Source organism: Brachionichthys hirsutus, chromosome 23 (genome assembly GCF_040956055.1).
Source record: "Brachionichthys hirsutus isolate HB-005 chromosome 23, CSIRO-AGI_Bhir_v1, whole genome shotgun sequence".
Lineage (NCBI taxonomy): Eukaryota > Metazoa > Chordata > Actinopteri > Lophiiformes > Brachionichthyidae > Brachionichthys > Brachionichthys hirsutus.
This window is the reverse complement of record NC_090919.1, coordinates 6,454,279-6,469,369: the sequence shown is the minus strand read 5'-3', so window position 1 is coordinate 6,469,369 and position 15,091 is coordinate 6,454,279. Positions and strand designations below refer to the sequence as shown.

Genomic DNA, 15,091 nt, shown 5'->3' with positions numbered 1-15,091 from the left:
CACTGCATTACAAAAAAGACATATTCAGTTTTAGGGAAAACCAGATTAGGGATTAGCTTCATTCCCTTCGGTGCATTTTATCATCTTCTTTAATCGGACAAACCCTTTTGCTTTAGAATAATACAACTTTTATTTGCACAGCACAGGCAAAATGTTGCAAGGGTATGTTACATAGGACATGGAATGCAGCACCCAGAAGACCAGATATGGGCAGAGACTGCAGTGAGGTAACAGCCGTAAGAAGGCCAGTGGTCACAGGAGGAAATACTACACAGTATAGAAATACCCACAATTGTTGAAACCCAGATTATATGTGAATTTAACGTTTTCATAATTTTCAATTTTTATTTAGATATCAAGGATAAACATCTGTAGCTCTATCACATATGTGTCAAAGTCAAGGCCCGGGGGTCAAATGTGGCCCGCCACATAATTTTTTGTGGTTTGTTTTTGTAAAATGCTGCATCTGTCACACACGTTCTTAGAAGCTTGCAATTGTTACTTGGATAAGTTTGGTTGTTGATCCAGCTCTTCTGGATCCAAACCAACATTTTACAATATGTTCCCGGTAACTTTCCCAACATTTCCTGAAAATTGAATCAAGATCCGTGCAGAACGTTTTGAGTTAAAAAAAATACTGGAACTTTTACTTTTCACTTTTACTTTTTATGGTTGGTGTATAAAGATACCAAGAACAATTTAGAACATTTTGATGATGATCCAGATCACCATGTGGACGGTGTAAATCTAATTAGGAGGAGAATTATTGAACTAGCAGTCTCTCTCCATTCTATCTCATTTATGTCTTCTCATAAGTTTTTTCTCCATGCATTTAATTTATCTATTGCAGAATCTTTTGAATTAAACATGAATAAATTATAATATATGGTCAGTAGACCTTCTTCTCCTTATTTTTCAATTATTTCTTTGATTAATGAAAGTGTAGGAATGTAAATAACATCTTTAATCCAAGATGACATAAAACATTTCAACTGTAAATACTTAAAGAAATGTTTTGTAGGAAGTTTGTGTTTGTCACATAAGTCTCGAAATGTAAGCAATACTCCATCCACATATAAATCCTTAACAGTAGGGATGCCCTTCATTTTCCATATTTTAAATCCACCATAATTTTTGCAAGTACACATTTGTCATTATTCCATAAAGATGTAAACTGGGAAAGAGTTATGGAATTCTCAACATGTTTGTGTGCTGTGTGCCAAATAATAATACTGCTTCTCAAAACCGGATTTTTTTGTTTGTTTGTTTTTAAATCTGCAGAATAGAGATAACATTTTTCAATTTTCAGCCAAGCTGGGGAAGAATTAGTACGAAAATAATGAGAAGTATAGAATTCAACTGGGCAGCCATATCGTACCATTGTAATCTGAAGGCCACCTCTATCATAGGGTAATATAATGTATTATTTGCTATTTTTGACCTTTGGTGTTTGCGTTGGACATATTTATTGGGTTTTTATCTCTTTGGTTGAAATATGGTTTCTTGCACTCGAAAAGGTATTATTTATTTTATTTTTTTATTTTTATTCTGCTTGAAACAAACAATAAACTAAAGTAAACTAAACACTGGAAATGTGATTTACTTACTTCCGGCAATGCGGCCCAAGGCCCAAGCTCTGACACCGGGAATATATGCTATATAAATAAAGCATATTATTATTATTATTATTATTATTATTATTATATTCCGTTTTGTGTGGGACAGCGCAGTCAGTGTTGAATCCCGTCTCGGGATTTTTGCCGCGCGCGTTCTCGCGAGAGGTTTCATTGATGACACGCGTGTCCGTTAGCCAATAGGAACGCATCCTACACGGGCGCGTAACTTGACTCCGGAAGTGCGTGTACTATGTTGCGTCGTCGAACGAGAAAACAAGTAAATTAGTAACAAGTCGGACTGTTTCGCTCGCGCGCCTTTCGGAGACGTAAACATGTCGTCTGGTTCGGATTCAGCACTTTCGTCACTGCTCGGGGAGACGGACCGCGTCCAGCAACAGGGTCAGAAGCTTTGCCCGCTCGTTGACGATGATTCTGTGGCGTTGTGGCTAAGGTTTCAAGCCACAACGCCCACGTCGAAGATATATATAATATATATAATATATAAATAAATGAATGAATGAATGAATGTGCTCAAATTGGTGGAAGCCACAGAGGAGCCGGTGTGTGTAGGTTGTCAGTCATCCAGGTCGAGGTAAAGGCACGACCCTTGACCTTATGGATGCTATTGCCTCCTGAGGAGTCCTGGTGCTCCTTTGTCTAAACTCGACCAGCCTCTCGGATGAGAGGTGAAACGTCCGTGTCCCGGCTGGCCGAGCTGGTTTAATGGGTTCCCGTGTTTCTCCCTCCCAGTCATTCCCTGCTGGTTTAATACGTTCCCGTGTTTCTCCCTCCCAGTCATTCCCTGCTGGTTTAATGGGTTCCCGTGTTTCTCCCTCCCAGTCATTCCCTGCTGGTTTGATGGGTTCCCGTGTTTCTCCCTCCCAGTCATTCCCTGCTGGTTTGAGTTCCCGTGTTTCTCCCTCCCAGTCATTCCCTGCTGGTTTAATGGGTTCCCGTGTTTCTCCCTCCCAGTCATTCCCTGCTGGTTTGAGTTCCCGTGTTTCTCCCTCCCAGTCATTCCCTGCTGGTTTAATGGGTTCCCGTGTTTCTCCCTCCCAGTCATTCCCTGCTGGTTTAATGGGTTCCCGTGTTTCTCCCTCCCAGTCATTCCCTGCTGGTTTGAGTTCCCGTGTTTCTCCCTCCCAGTCATTCCCTGCTGGTTTAATGGGTTCCCGTGTTTCTCCCTCCCAGTCATTCCCTGCTGGTTTGAGTTCCCGTGTTTCTCCCTCCCAGTCATTCCCTGCTGGTTTAATGGGTTCCCGTGTTTCTCCCTCCCAGTCATTCCCTGCTGGTTTAATACGTTCCCGTGTTTCTCCCTCCCAGTCATTCCCTGCTGGTTTGATGGGTTCCCGTGTTTCTCCCTCCCAGTCATTCCCTGCTGGTTTAATGAGTTCCCGTGTTTCTCCCTCCCAGTCATTCCCTCCTTCCCACTGTGCAACGTCACGGAAGAGGATCTGGCTCAGAACCCGGGATTCTGTAAACTCCTGTCTGCGCTGGCTCAGCGTGTGGATCAAACTGGACTCCTTGTTCAACTGAACACGGAGCTGCACAAGGTTCGTAGTAAAAGGATGCACTTCAAACTGAAGTCTTCTTTAGGCCCTAAAACTCGCTGGTACAAATAGTTTGTGTATTTTTGCCTTTGTTAAATGTTGTATTTTGTTTGGGGCTCTGACGCACTTTAGTCTGAGATGAACCACAAAAAAGAGAACTTTGCGTTTGTCGCTGCAAACGAGCGCTCGGTCTTTCTGTTGCTGCGCGTACTGAATGTACTGCACTGAAGTACTTGTGAATGTTTGTGTTTTTTCATCTCCAGGCCGAGCAGAAGCTGCAGAGCCAGAAGCGTCACTGGCTGCAGTCTGAGAGCCTGCAGGGGGCGCTGCAGGAGATGATCCAGGAGCACCGAGTCAGGAAGCAGCACGCCACCGCGTCCCCCGACGGGAACATGGTACCGTCGGCATGGAAACGCCAGATACACAGTCACGTTTATTACTCGTACTAAACAGTGAATCAAGGACTGCTGCTACTACTAGACTTTCTTCTTGTCCCCTGAGGGGTCTCCATAGCAACCCAACCTTCTCCACCTCACCCTGTCCTTTGCATCGTCCTCCCCAACACCAGGCACTCTCATGTCCTCCCTCACTACGTCCATGTCTCTTCTCCTGGGTCGTCCTCTAGTCCTGTTCCCTGGCAGTTCCATCCTCAGCATCCTTCTACCGATATAGTCCCTGTCTCTCCTCTGGACATGTCCAAACCATCAAAGTCTGGTCTCTCTGACCTCGTCTCCAAAATGTCTAAACTTCACTCTGTCCCTCTTATTGTCTCATTTCTAATCCTGTCCAACCTGGTCACTCCCAAGGAGAACCTCAGCATCTTCATCTCCTCCACTTCTAGCTCCGCCTCCTGTCTTTTCCTCAGAGACACTGTCTCTAAGCCGTCCATCATGGCTGTCCTCACCACTGTCTCTAAGCCGTCCATCATGGCTGTCCTCACCACTGTCTCTAAGCCGTCCATCATGGCTGTCCTCACCACTGTCTCTCAGCCGTCCATCGTGGCTGTCCTCACCACTGTCTCTAAGCCGTCCATCATGGCTGTCCTCTCCACCGTCTTGTAGACCTTTCCTTTCCGAGGACGGCATCCTGGATGTGTTTGTTTTTTCTTTCATGCTCCGAGACAACAGTTGAAACGATAAAATTGAAATTAATGTTGTGAATCTAGTTTGGGTATTTAGGGCGAGTCCTTCAGTCCAGAATCCAGAGGGGGGCGCCACGCCCAGCAGGGCTACTCAGTTAGCCAACAAAACAAAATCACATGGCGTACGAGGCGTGTCGTGCTGCGTGTTCGTCGCTGCAGACGCAGCAGCAACGAAACACGCCTTTTAGCGCGTCTGATCGGCCTGAGCAGCCGCTTTGCTTTGCTTGTGTAGTTCTACGAGACGATGGAGAAGTCTCTGCTGGTGTCTCGCTGTATTACACTGCTGGATCCCAGTGGCTCTGTCAGCCGAGACCAGCCCTCCCTTCTGGGTCTGAACCCCCGACTGCTGATGGAGCTCATGCCTTCAGAGAAGGTGAGTCACGAAGACACCATTTTAAAGGAAGAGAAACGATTTGGCGCTGCGGTTTCTTGTGACTTTATTCTGCATCGACGACGGGTTAAGTGTCGCCCATCGGCGGAATCCATTTTTACCCGAAATGCTTTGCTTATTTTTTATCAGAATGTTCAGAGGATGAAGCAAGTCCTTCCCGAAAAGCTGGAGAAACACCTGAAGAAGAAATGTCTGGATCTCCTCTCCTACTATCAACCTGAGTGGGGTACAGTGTGTGGAGACCGACGTGTCCAGATTCCGATTCGCTCCCACCTAACGCCGCCTCATTCTGCGTGAGCGCGTTGAGCCGCAAACCAGTTGTAACCGTGAGCGGGTCACCGTGGTAACCCATGCTTGATCCTAACCTGGTCCGGGAGCCGCGTCCGTGTTGCGTTTCAGATGAAATGGCTGCAAAGGCTGTGACCCAACAAGCGCTACCCACTGCACCACCATTTAGGACCCAGTAAGAATGAAGGCAGTGCACGTTTTTATTCAGAAATACGAAAGTGACATCGTGCATTCATAGAATTGTCCAATCGCAACATGTATCAATTTGGTTTTTAATTCACTAAAGACAATAATCAATGAGATTAATTAAACTTTTTGTGAAATGATATGAAATATTTCATGCACAGTGGTAAAATAATCATAGGCAGCGTCTCCGTCCACTCAAAGCAAGGCGTGTGAATGCTCGTCAGTCCCGATGACCAGTGGGTCGGACGAGAGAGAGGCCTTGACAGAAAGTCCGTCTCGTTCTCTTTGTTCCAGAAGCGGAGAGTGAGGGTCTGAAGACCACCAAAATGTCTCACCTGTCAGCTCAGTTGGACAAAGACAAGAAACGAGCAGAGAGCCTGAAGGAGAGCTGCCAGGAAAGCACAATCCTGCTGCAGCGACAGACTCGACTCTACCTCTCTGTAAGGGCAGGTCGGCGAAGTCCACCTCATGCCCGTCCAGAACCGAGGAGGGTTCTGCCTTGTTTCTGCGTGAAGCTTGTTCCTCTTTCTGCGCTGCGTCCAGGAGATGATGAAGTGCGTTCAGCTGCTCCAGTCCTTCGTCTTGGACCACAGGCTCAGGGTCCAGACGGACCTGGACGGGAAGAAGCTCGACTACTTCGAGGGGAAATGTGAATTAGTCTTACAGAAGATAAAGTAAGAGGTTCTCAAGGCTGTTGGTTATTCTCGGTTTACTGTGTGCTTCATCAGTCGTTGTTGAAAATAGTGTTTTTTTTTTCTTTGTCTTTTAAGGACTGAGATGGTGGAAATTCAGTTGGACACATACACAGCGGACACAATATCTGCTCACAGGAAGATAAGGTATAAGTCCTTTAATCCAGTGCTTCTCAAATGGTGGTCCTCATTTTGCTAAAGTGTTTTTATATTTTGTGCTCCTGAGTTAATGCTGCTGGTCAATTTTAATTCATTATTATTTATTGATGTTATATAATTTATTATTTAATTGTAAAAATTGTAGTTTAAGGATTAAAAAAAATATTTCAGGCAAACTGATGCACTTCAAATATTTTTTCAGACAAAAACAAAATGGTAATAAAGTTATTCTTTTTTGTAAGTTGATCTATATTTCTTTCTTTTTCATATAATTTTTTTTATGTTAATAAGGATACAAGAGTGTTTTTTCCGGGGGGGTCGCGAAATGTTTTTTTCTTCCTAGGGGGGTCGTAACGGAAAGGAATTGAGAAGCACTGCTTTGATGTAATTAACTCCGGTTGTTCAGATTCCTTTGTACTTTCTTGTGATAGTCCTCACAGGCGCTGAGTCATGTTTATTACTGACGCGCCCTCTGCCTGATTCACACCTTCACAAGCCGCTACACAAACTACGTTTCGTCCGACACAGCGGTGGTTGTGTTTCATTTCAGAGAGACAATGGCGTCTGAGCTGAAAGCCTGCCAGGCAGAGAAGCGGTCTGTCGAGTCCAAGCTGGCTTCCTTTGAGATCTTGGGCCGAGGCTTCGAAGCCTTGGCCGAGGAATACTGCAGGTTACGGCAGGAGATCGACGTAAAGAACTGGGCTCTGAAGGAGTTCACGCAGTACCGAGACAAGTAGAGAGCGTTTCGTGCCGCGGTCCTGCGTGACGTAACGCTCGTCCCATAAACGCTTTTTCATTGGCTCACGTCCTCCATTCGTCTTTTTACATCACTCAAGGTTTCTCTTTTCAAAATGATTCCTCAGCGATTCTTTTCAGCCAATAAAATTCATTTCACTTTAATTTGGCTGATGTGCGTTCTTTATGGGATGGCGTGAGACCTGATTATAAATGACAGAAGAACTGAAGGAGCCCGGCGGGGGGGGGGGAGGTGCAGCGTCTCCAACCAAACCTCAACAAGTCTGCCTGATTCTTCTTCTGCTGTCCGTGATCTAACGCGCGTCAGACGGCGCCACACAACCAGCGGGCGGGGTCAACGCTGGGGTCATCTGTCAGTTTGGAAAGGTGTGTGTGTGTGTGTGTAGCGTCATCTCGTAGTAGTACGACATCGTAACGTGATATTAGTATATTATAATATAGTCATCATTGAATATTGGTTTATTGATAGTTATTTGTTGTGTGAATACAAAAAGTGTGAATGCAATGCTAGCCAATGAATGAATAAAATACGTAAATAAAATGTAGTCAGAGTAGATTGTGGTAATATAAATACACTTAAATAATAAATCTGGAGAAAAATAAAAGCTTTATAATAATCTGCTTTTGTGAATGCATACAAATACTCATACAAATGGTGACTGGATAAATAGGAACAATAATTACATTGAAAAACAAACCAGGCAGGCTTCGCAGTTGTATTTACATCTGACGTATTTACTGCGACGCCATATTTGTGTCGTCATAACCACGCGACCAGAATCGGCGTGGCTCGCGGTAAACGTCGAGTCCCGTCATGGATCCTTCCGAAGGGAACGCGCAGAGTGTCGGAGTCCAGCTTGTCCCTCCAGGCGGCGGGGACGCGGCGCCGTGTTGTCCCCACGGTGAGTCCCCGGCTGGACATGTCCTCGGAGGTCAAACCGGAAGCATGGCGGTTCATTAGCGGCGGGTCGCTAAAGGGGATCATCGTGTTTCCCGACAGGCCCGGCGCTGCTGTTCGAGAGAGTCGGCGCGGAGAGCAGGAGGTTTTACGCCTGCTCGGCCTGCCGCGACCGGAAGGACTGCAAGTTCTTCCAGTGGGAGGACGAAAAGGTGAGAATGCGACTTCCGGTTAGCAGCACGGCGGCAAAGGGGGCGGGGCTATGCAAATATTCCACGTGTTACATCTGTAAAATACGACAACAACAGCTTGTAAGAACACTCATGAACATGTTTAAATATTTAGGCGAGCTACACAACTGGAATGATCTTCAAAACATCTGGCAGGAGGCAGAAAGTAGCATTGAGGTAGCTAGCATCTTTAACTAGCATCTTTAGCTAGCATCCTTAAACTAGCGTCAGCACAAAGTAGTATTCTGTGTTCAGTTCTCGGGGAAATAAACCTTTTGTATCGACTATCTAAACTGCTGCGTGATTTTATTACTGCAAATGACGGATCGATAAATAAACCTTTTGTATCGTGGCTGTTATAATAACTATTGTAAACATTTTGAGCTGAGAAGCCCTCTCTCTCTCTCTCTCTCTCTCTCTCTCTTTGTTTGTGATGCTTGGAGGTGTCTGACGCCCGGCTTTTGGCCAGAGAGGCGGAGAACCGCTCGAGGAGGCCTCCGTTTACCCAGCAGCAGTACTGCAGCAGGTAGCCGCTCACCTGCAGGCTGTCATGGCCGCCGGTGATCCAGGACGCATTGTCGGGCTTTTCGACGTTAATGAAAAGAACGAAAGCACCGGCGCCGTTTTATTTTCCGTAAAAGACAAAGGGATATGAAAGGTTTGGCTTCTGATCCGCAGGTTGGTAACGTTTGCCTCCCTCCCGCTGGAGGAGCAGAAGTTCTGCGAGGACTGCCAGATTCTGCTGCTGCCGCCGGAGCACGGGGCCCACGCCCCGCACAGATCCACGGCCGTCACGGCGGCCCGGCTGAGGAGGCCCAGCGTGCTGCTGCGCCCCCTGGAGAACAAGAGGAGCAACGCCCAGTACCTGTTCACGGAGCGCAGCTCCCACTTCCTCCTGGACGCCTTGGCTGCTCTGGGATACGGGAAGGTGCTGTGTGTGGGCACGCCCAGGTGAGGGAGGGGCGGAGCTCCGCGCATCTCGTGGCTAAAGATGGATCATGGATCAACTTCCAATCTCTCTGCTGGTTCTCTCGTTTTATTTATATCAATATTTCAAACTATCCGGCAAACACAAAGGGCCCCAACTCGACGGCAGTGTTGACATGTCTCTGTCAGCAGGAAACGATGCATCGCCATGGATACGGCTCAGTAGAGTACTGACATACAACACCTGTACCTGTAATACCAGATCCTTCTTTCAATACGCAGCTCCAAATGATAAACGTACCAGATCGGATAAAAATAACGTAAAAAAATTATAAAGATAATTACTCCCCCCCCCCCAGTTACAGAAAAGCCTGGAGCGTCTGAGTAAAACAGAAGTTCTGTTCAATGAAGCGTTCATTAAACAGGACACTTGAAATGTGAAATAGCTGATGTTTGATCGTCCGTATTAATCCTTGGTCCCTTGTGATTGGTCCTCTTCCTGCAGACTCCAGGAGCTCATCAAATTGCGCAACCGAGAGCAGAAGCACAAACCGATGAGGAGCCTCCTGCTGGACATTGACTTCAGGTCGGTTTGCGTCCTTTTCTAGCTAAAGGGTCGTATTCATTGTCGTGTAAACCCAGCATGATCACATCCTGAGCTCCAAGTTTGCTTCACTGCCCTCGGGCCGCTGCTTTATCGCCCCCTGTAGGAGAACTAGCCGTTAATGCAGTGACTGTCTTTGTGATGTTTGTGGGCGGTCTTGTGGCCGGGTGGACTGCGGCTGTGTCCTCATGGCGTGACCGGATGACAGAGCTCCAGGTGGTTCGGCCACATCTGGCGCTCCGGAGGTTTCAGGAAGCGCACGGCGGGGTAGAGCGGCTCGGTGAACCGGTGGTGAGCCCGGTCGAACACCGGCGTCACCGCTGCAGAGAACGTCTGCAGGACGGCCGTGGTGTCGGCGTCGTGGAACGCCAGCTGGCCTTTGTCGTAATTCACCCACACCCCGATCTTGCGTGGGGGGGCGTGGCCTGTGCCCTGGCACGCCACGTGCCGGTCGTTGTGCCAAGCGCAGAGTCGTCCGTTGCGAAGCTCGACGCACCACGAGTTCCGGTTGCGGCCGAGTTTGGCCCCTTTGTCCCGGCCCTTCCTCTCCAGGCTGGCGTAGGCCACGCCCACCGCCCAGGCCAGGCAGCAGCGGACGTCGACCTCCCAATAGCTCCGGGATGCCGCCAGCGGCGAGCGGCCCAGAGCGCAGCACACCTTGTCAAACTGAAGCGGCTGCTCCGGGGAGGCCCGGGCGGCGCCTGCGTAGGACAGGCCCCGCCCCCCCGGCGTCACCGTGATCTGCCTGTGACAAGTCTGCGTGTCGATCGCCACGAGAGAGGAATCTGAAACGAGACGGCGAGCGATTGGACATTGATCACGGCGCACTGGCGGCGCGCTGGCGGCTCGCTGGCGGCGCTCTGGCGGCGCTGGCGGCGGCGGCGGCGGCGGCGGCGAGGTCCGCCTCTGTACCTAACAGCAGAGTCTTCCTCCGCAGCTGCGCGCTCAGCTGTCTGGAGACGGACGATAACGTTCCCAAGAGGCGCTCGAAGCTTTCTTCATCCAGTCGGATTTCCTCCTCGGAAGCATCTGGTTTCTTCGGACTGAAAGACGCGACGGAGGACACCTGAGAGACGGGGGGGGGGACAAAGTCTCATGAGGACACCGGTGAGATGCCTCCAGGGGGCGTGTGTTCTAAATGCTGCTCTCACCGTCCCGGATTCTCCTGCCGCTGCGCTCGCCGCTTTCTCGGCGCTGCTGATGTTCTTAGCTACCTGGTCCTCATGTTGCTCCCAGTTCCTTTGGACCTGGTCCAGCCGGGTCCTGGTCCGCCTCAGATCCAGCTCTAGAGAATCCAGGACGTCCCGCTCGTCCTGGATCAGGACACGCCGCATGCCCTCGAAGCGCTCTCGAACCTGCTGCGCCATCACCCCCGAGCTCGTCTTCGGGGGGGGGGGGCGGGGCGGGACATGGACGCGGCGCCAGTTGGCTACTGGAGGACGTGTCCTCGCGGTCGGGCGGCTGTCTACTCACTGAGAGGTCGGCCTTGCGTTTCTTCAGAGACTGGATGTGAGCCCGAGTCCTGGATCTCTCTGCCTGCAGCTCCTCCAAACATCTGGACAGCTGCTCCTGCGCAGAACACAGATCCAAGTCGCGGTCGAGCCGCCGTGGCGTTTAGATTCAGGCCGTAGCTTGGAAAAGGAAAACGTCTGCCCACCCTCAACCCTCAACCCTCAACCCTCAACCCTCCCCAAAACGCCTTACTGAATATCAAAGGAAGTAAGTAAACGCATCCGGTACTACTCAAAGTAATAAGTACCTCATATCTCAAGCTGTTGTATAATTTCTACTTCAGTGTCATCATTTTTTTTCCCTTAAAGTGGTCAAACGCCCGCTCGGTAACGGACAGCTCGCGTTTTATCAGTTCACCGGTCGGGCTTTTATGCTTTGATCATTTCATCCGACTTCCGATCACTTTGTTACCCGAAGACGGGGAGGGATTCTCCGGGAGACGGATCAGTGAGTCGGACGGTGAGGAGGCCACCGAGCCGGAGCAGCAGCTTCTGGAGATTCTTCTTCTTTGGTATAAATCTCAGAAACTGGAAAACTGCTCTCAGAATATTTCATAGTAGAAGCGCTCTGATCTGCAGGTTCCGGTGGACCCGCGCGACGGAACAAAAGGACAGCTGACTCGTGTCATTCATTTTGACGTATTGATCTGGTATTGCCTGTAACTGATGATTGCAGATCAGGATGGCTGTTTACAGCTCGGGATGCTAATGGTGTACTATGGCAGTATCTTTGAGTACTTGAGTCTTTTAGACTAAAAAGAGAGAAGAGATGTAAATTTAAACAGGCCGTACGGGTCCCCAGGGGTACGGGGCCCCCAGCCGTGCGGGTCCCCAGCCGTGCGGGCCCCCCAGCCGTGCGGGCCCCGACGACGGGCTGCGTTTCTACCATTTTGCAGACGACTGAAGACGTCCCGCCGCTCGGCTGAGGAGCTTTACCTGCGAGGGCCGAGTGGCGTCTCCGACCTTCCTCTGTAGCTTCGGGGAACGTGGGAAAGGCTGGACCGCCGCCTCCCTGCCGGAGTCCAGCGAGACGAAGCTCGCCGCGTCCTGCAGTGCGCTGCGGTCGCCTGCAGAGGTCGCCGCCCGACCGGTCTCCGACGGCTGCCCGGTCCCGACCGATGAGGCCTCTTTTTCTGCCATGACTGGACCCGATCACAGATCAAAGCTCGACATGAAAGAAAACCATTTCTGTTCATCGGCTTCGACGGAATGGCCGACGCTTCACGGGAAACTGAAGGGATAACGAATCTCAACCAAAGTCCGTTTCTCTTCTGCGTGTGTGTGTGTGTGTGTGTGTGTGTGTGTGTGTGTGCGCGTGTGAACTAGTGTCTTTATGGTGGAATCAGCTTCCTGACCTCTGCCTGCGTTGGTCGTGAGTTTTCATGGCGTGTATGTTGTGTGTTCTTACCTGCGGCCGTCCTGATCCGCGTCACTCCCGTGCCTAAAGAATGCGCAGGAGGGTGCGTTCCTGCACAGCAAGCTGCAGCCTGCAGCACACACACCTCACTGTTACACACCTGTGTGTGTGTGTGTGTGTGTTTTGGCTATACAACCCAAGGAAACGGAACCGATCTGTTTCATGTGAAAATGCTAAATCGTATTTTGAACATGATTTTGTTTGTCCTGCTTCCAGATATGCTCAGTTCTACGGCCGGGACGAGTTTTGTCACTACAACATGTTCAACCATCACTTCTTTGACGGGGAGGTAAGTGTGTGAACTCGTCTGAGTGGGTTCCCTCCAGGGTCTCCGGGTTCCTCCCACCTCTGAAAACATGCAGCTCAGGTGAACTGGTCGCTCCAGTTTGTCCAGAGGTGTGAGTGTGTGCGTCCGTGTGGCCCCCGCGACGCGTTCGGGGTGGACCCCGCCTCCTGCCTGTCGTCAGCTGGGATGGGCTGTGACCCACAATGCAACGAGGAAGATGGCGGATTTCTACTGTGTTATGGTGACCTTTGATCTCTCGCCAGGCCTCCAGCCCAGTCCTGCAGGCTTTTCTCACGGAGGCCGACGGAGAGAAGGTGGTGACGGTGGCTGACCCCCCGTTTGGCGGCCTGGTCAAGCCTCTGGCCAGTAGTTTCTCTCTGATCTCTCAGACCTGGAGGAAGCTGCAGAGTTCAGGTCAGACTGGGTTTTTTTCCTTTTATTGATTTAAAGCTTTGCTCGTCCACAGGAGGAAATTATTTTTTGCTGTGATGCAGCTTGAAAGGAGCCAACCACGAATACGGTCAAAGACGGTAAACCGTGATCACAACCGCATTTTACATAAAGCTGCTTTTATTCTTTGTTCATGTAAATCGGGATTTATACAACTTTAACCGCTAATACCAACAAATGACATCAAAAACAAACAATTTAACAAGCGAATAAATATCTCTGCAGTCCAGCGTGTGAAGTCACGTGCAGGTGTGTGTGTGTGCGTGTGTGGCGTGCGTGTGCGTGCAGACAGCAGTAACTCTGAGATGCCCTTGATGTGGACATTCCCGTACTTCTTTGAACCTCGCATCCTGGAGTGTCTCCCCTCACTGACCATGCTGGACTACCAGGTATGCGAGCTGCTTCGGGAACACAAAAGAACCGAGAGCTCTCTGCTGCCCAACAAGAGAAAAGTTAAGATGATTTGTTCAAGAAAGTGATGATGTCGTGTTCAAAAGAAAGGCTCAAAGTCCCGACTCCACAGAAAGAGGCTCGTCTGACGGCGTTTTAACAGCCGGGACCAGCAGTGGGCTTCTGCTCCTTTGGGGCTTCGTTTCTCCCCTGTGGACCTGCATCACTCACATAAATGTTTGCTGTGTTGCTCACCAGGTGGGCTATGACAACCATCCTCTTTATAAACACGGGAAGACAGGCAGGAAGCAGTCTCCAGTCAGAATCTTCACTAACATTTCACCCAGAGATGTTGTCCTTCCCAAAGAGGAGGGCTACAGGTACCTTTGCTTTGGGTGGTGTTAGCTCAGCATTTTTACGAGTGTTTACTGGCGGTGTTTTAATGGCGTTCTGTTTCTTCTCTTTGTCCCTGGTAGATTTTGTTCTGTTTGCCAGAGATTCGTCTGGTCCCTCAACAAGCACTGTGCTAAATGCAACGTCTGCCCGTCCAAGGTAGGAAACCGCGACAGCAATCATCGCCGCTTCTCACTCGGGTAAAGATGAAGGCTAAAACGTTGTCGCTTGCCTCCAGGACGGCCGAGAATGGAAGCACTGCTCGCTGTGCGACGCGTGCGTGAAACCATGTACGTAAATGTCAGCAGACGGTCGTAAGGTGTTCGTTGATGCCTGCCTGACGTTAATGTGTGTTCCGTCCGCCGCCAGCCTGGAAGCACTGCGCGTCCTGTGGCTGCTGCGCCCTGCCGGACCACCCGTGTGGGCACCTTCAAACACGGGGGGGCTGCTTCAACTGCGGCAGCCTGGAGCACAAACGCAAAGCCTGCCCTCTCAAAGACGCTCACAGGCTCAACAGGCGAGTTCGGACGTCACTTCAAACGTCAGTCCAGCAATTTACAAGTGCCGTATTTTCCGGACTATACGTCGCTCCGGAGTACAAGTCGCATTCGCCAATTGACGCCTCATGAAGACGAAGAAGTTCTAACTCGAGTATCCGTGACGAGTTTTTCATCGTTCCTTCTCGTCTCGCGAAATTGAGTTGTAACTGCGGATAACTGGGGGTTTACTGTACATATTTTAATGTTGAATAAGTCGCAGGGCCAGCCAACCTATGGAGAAAAAAAAAAGCGACTTATAGTCCGGGAAATACGTCAGGAATCAATGTCTCTTTTTGTGTCTGTGGTTTTCCATCCAGGCATCGAAGTGGAGGCAAAAATGTATCCCGTCATCCTATTCCAAAGACTAAAGCTAAGAGGAAGTCTGGAGCGGCTCGCAGAGCGAAGAAGATGGCCGCTCTGTCGCTGTGACTGCAGTAGAAAAAGGATTTGTACTGTAAAATAATATTTGAGTATTGTTTCACTCCTTTTTTGCTTCTTGCATTTCTAGTCTCTCTGCAGGTGTTTATGACAACCTCAGCATAGCTCATCTTAAAAACTCCTGCAGTGTGACCTTGCAGAAGACATTTCCTGAGTGTGTGAGTGACCTGTACCAGCCCACATGACAAATTAAACCATGTTTGTGTCCTGAACTCAGACTGGGACGGAT

The 15,091-nt window shown here is 49.6% G+C and overlaps 3 protein-coding genes across 3 annotated transcripts; 2 read left to right on the top strand and 1 right to left on the bottom strand.

The window, feature by feature from the left end:
* Positions 1-1,884: 1,884 nt before the first annotated feature.
* Positions 1,885-6,894, top strand: haus4 (HAUS augmin-like complex, subunit 4). The gene is made up of 9 exons (XM_068755949.1): positions 1,885-2,015; positions 3,030-3,169; positions 3,430-3,561; positions 4,540-4,680; positions 4,828-4,924; positions 5,467-5,612; positions 5,716-5,846; positions 5,943-6,011; positions 6,574-6,894. The coding sequence occupies exons 1-9, from the start codon at positions 1,949-1,951 to the stop codon at positions 6,758-6,760; spliced, it is 1,110 nt and encodes a 369-aa protein (XP_068612050.1). The 5' UTR covers positions 1,885-1,948; the 3' UTR covers positions 6,761-6,894.
* A 699-nt stretch (positions 6,895-7,593) lies between these two features.
* zcchc4 (zinc finger, CCHC domain containing 4) lies at positions 7,594-15,091 on the top strand. Its single transcript, XM_068755780.1, has 13 exons — positions 7,594-7,681; positions 7,780-7,889; positions 8,351-8,433; positions 8,586-8,858; positions 9,340-9,420; positions 12,583-12,655; positions 12,916-13,066; positions 13,391-13,491; positions 13,751-13,872; positions 13,969-14,044; positions 14,124-14,175; positions 14,255-14,402; positions 14,742-15,091. The coding sequence occupies exons 1-13, from the start codon at positions 7,594-7,596 to the stop codon at positions 14,851-14,853; spliced, it is 1,470 nt and encodes a 489-aa protein (XP_068611881.1). The 3' UTR covers positions 14,854-15,091.
* On the bottom strand, positions 8,871-11,122 carry si:dkey-219e21.4 (tripartite motif-containing protein 14). Its single transcript, XM_068755781.1, has 3 exons — positions 10,590-11,122; positions 10,351-10,504; positions 8,871-10,223 (listed from the first exon to the last, which is right to left on the bottom strand). The coding sequence occupies exons 1-3, from the start codon at positions 10,803-10,805 to the stop codon at positions 9,625-9,627; spliced, it is 969 nt and encodes a 322-aa protein (XP_068611882.1). The 5' UTR covers positions 10,806-11,122; the 3' UTR covers positions 8,871-9,624.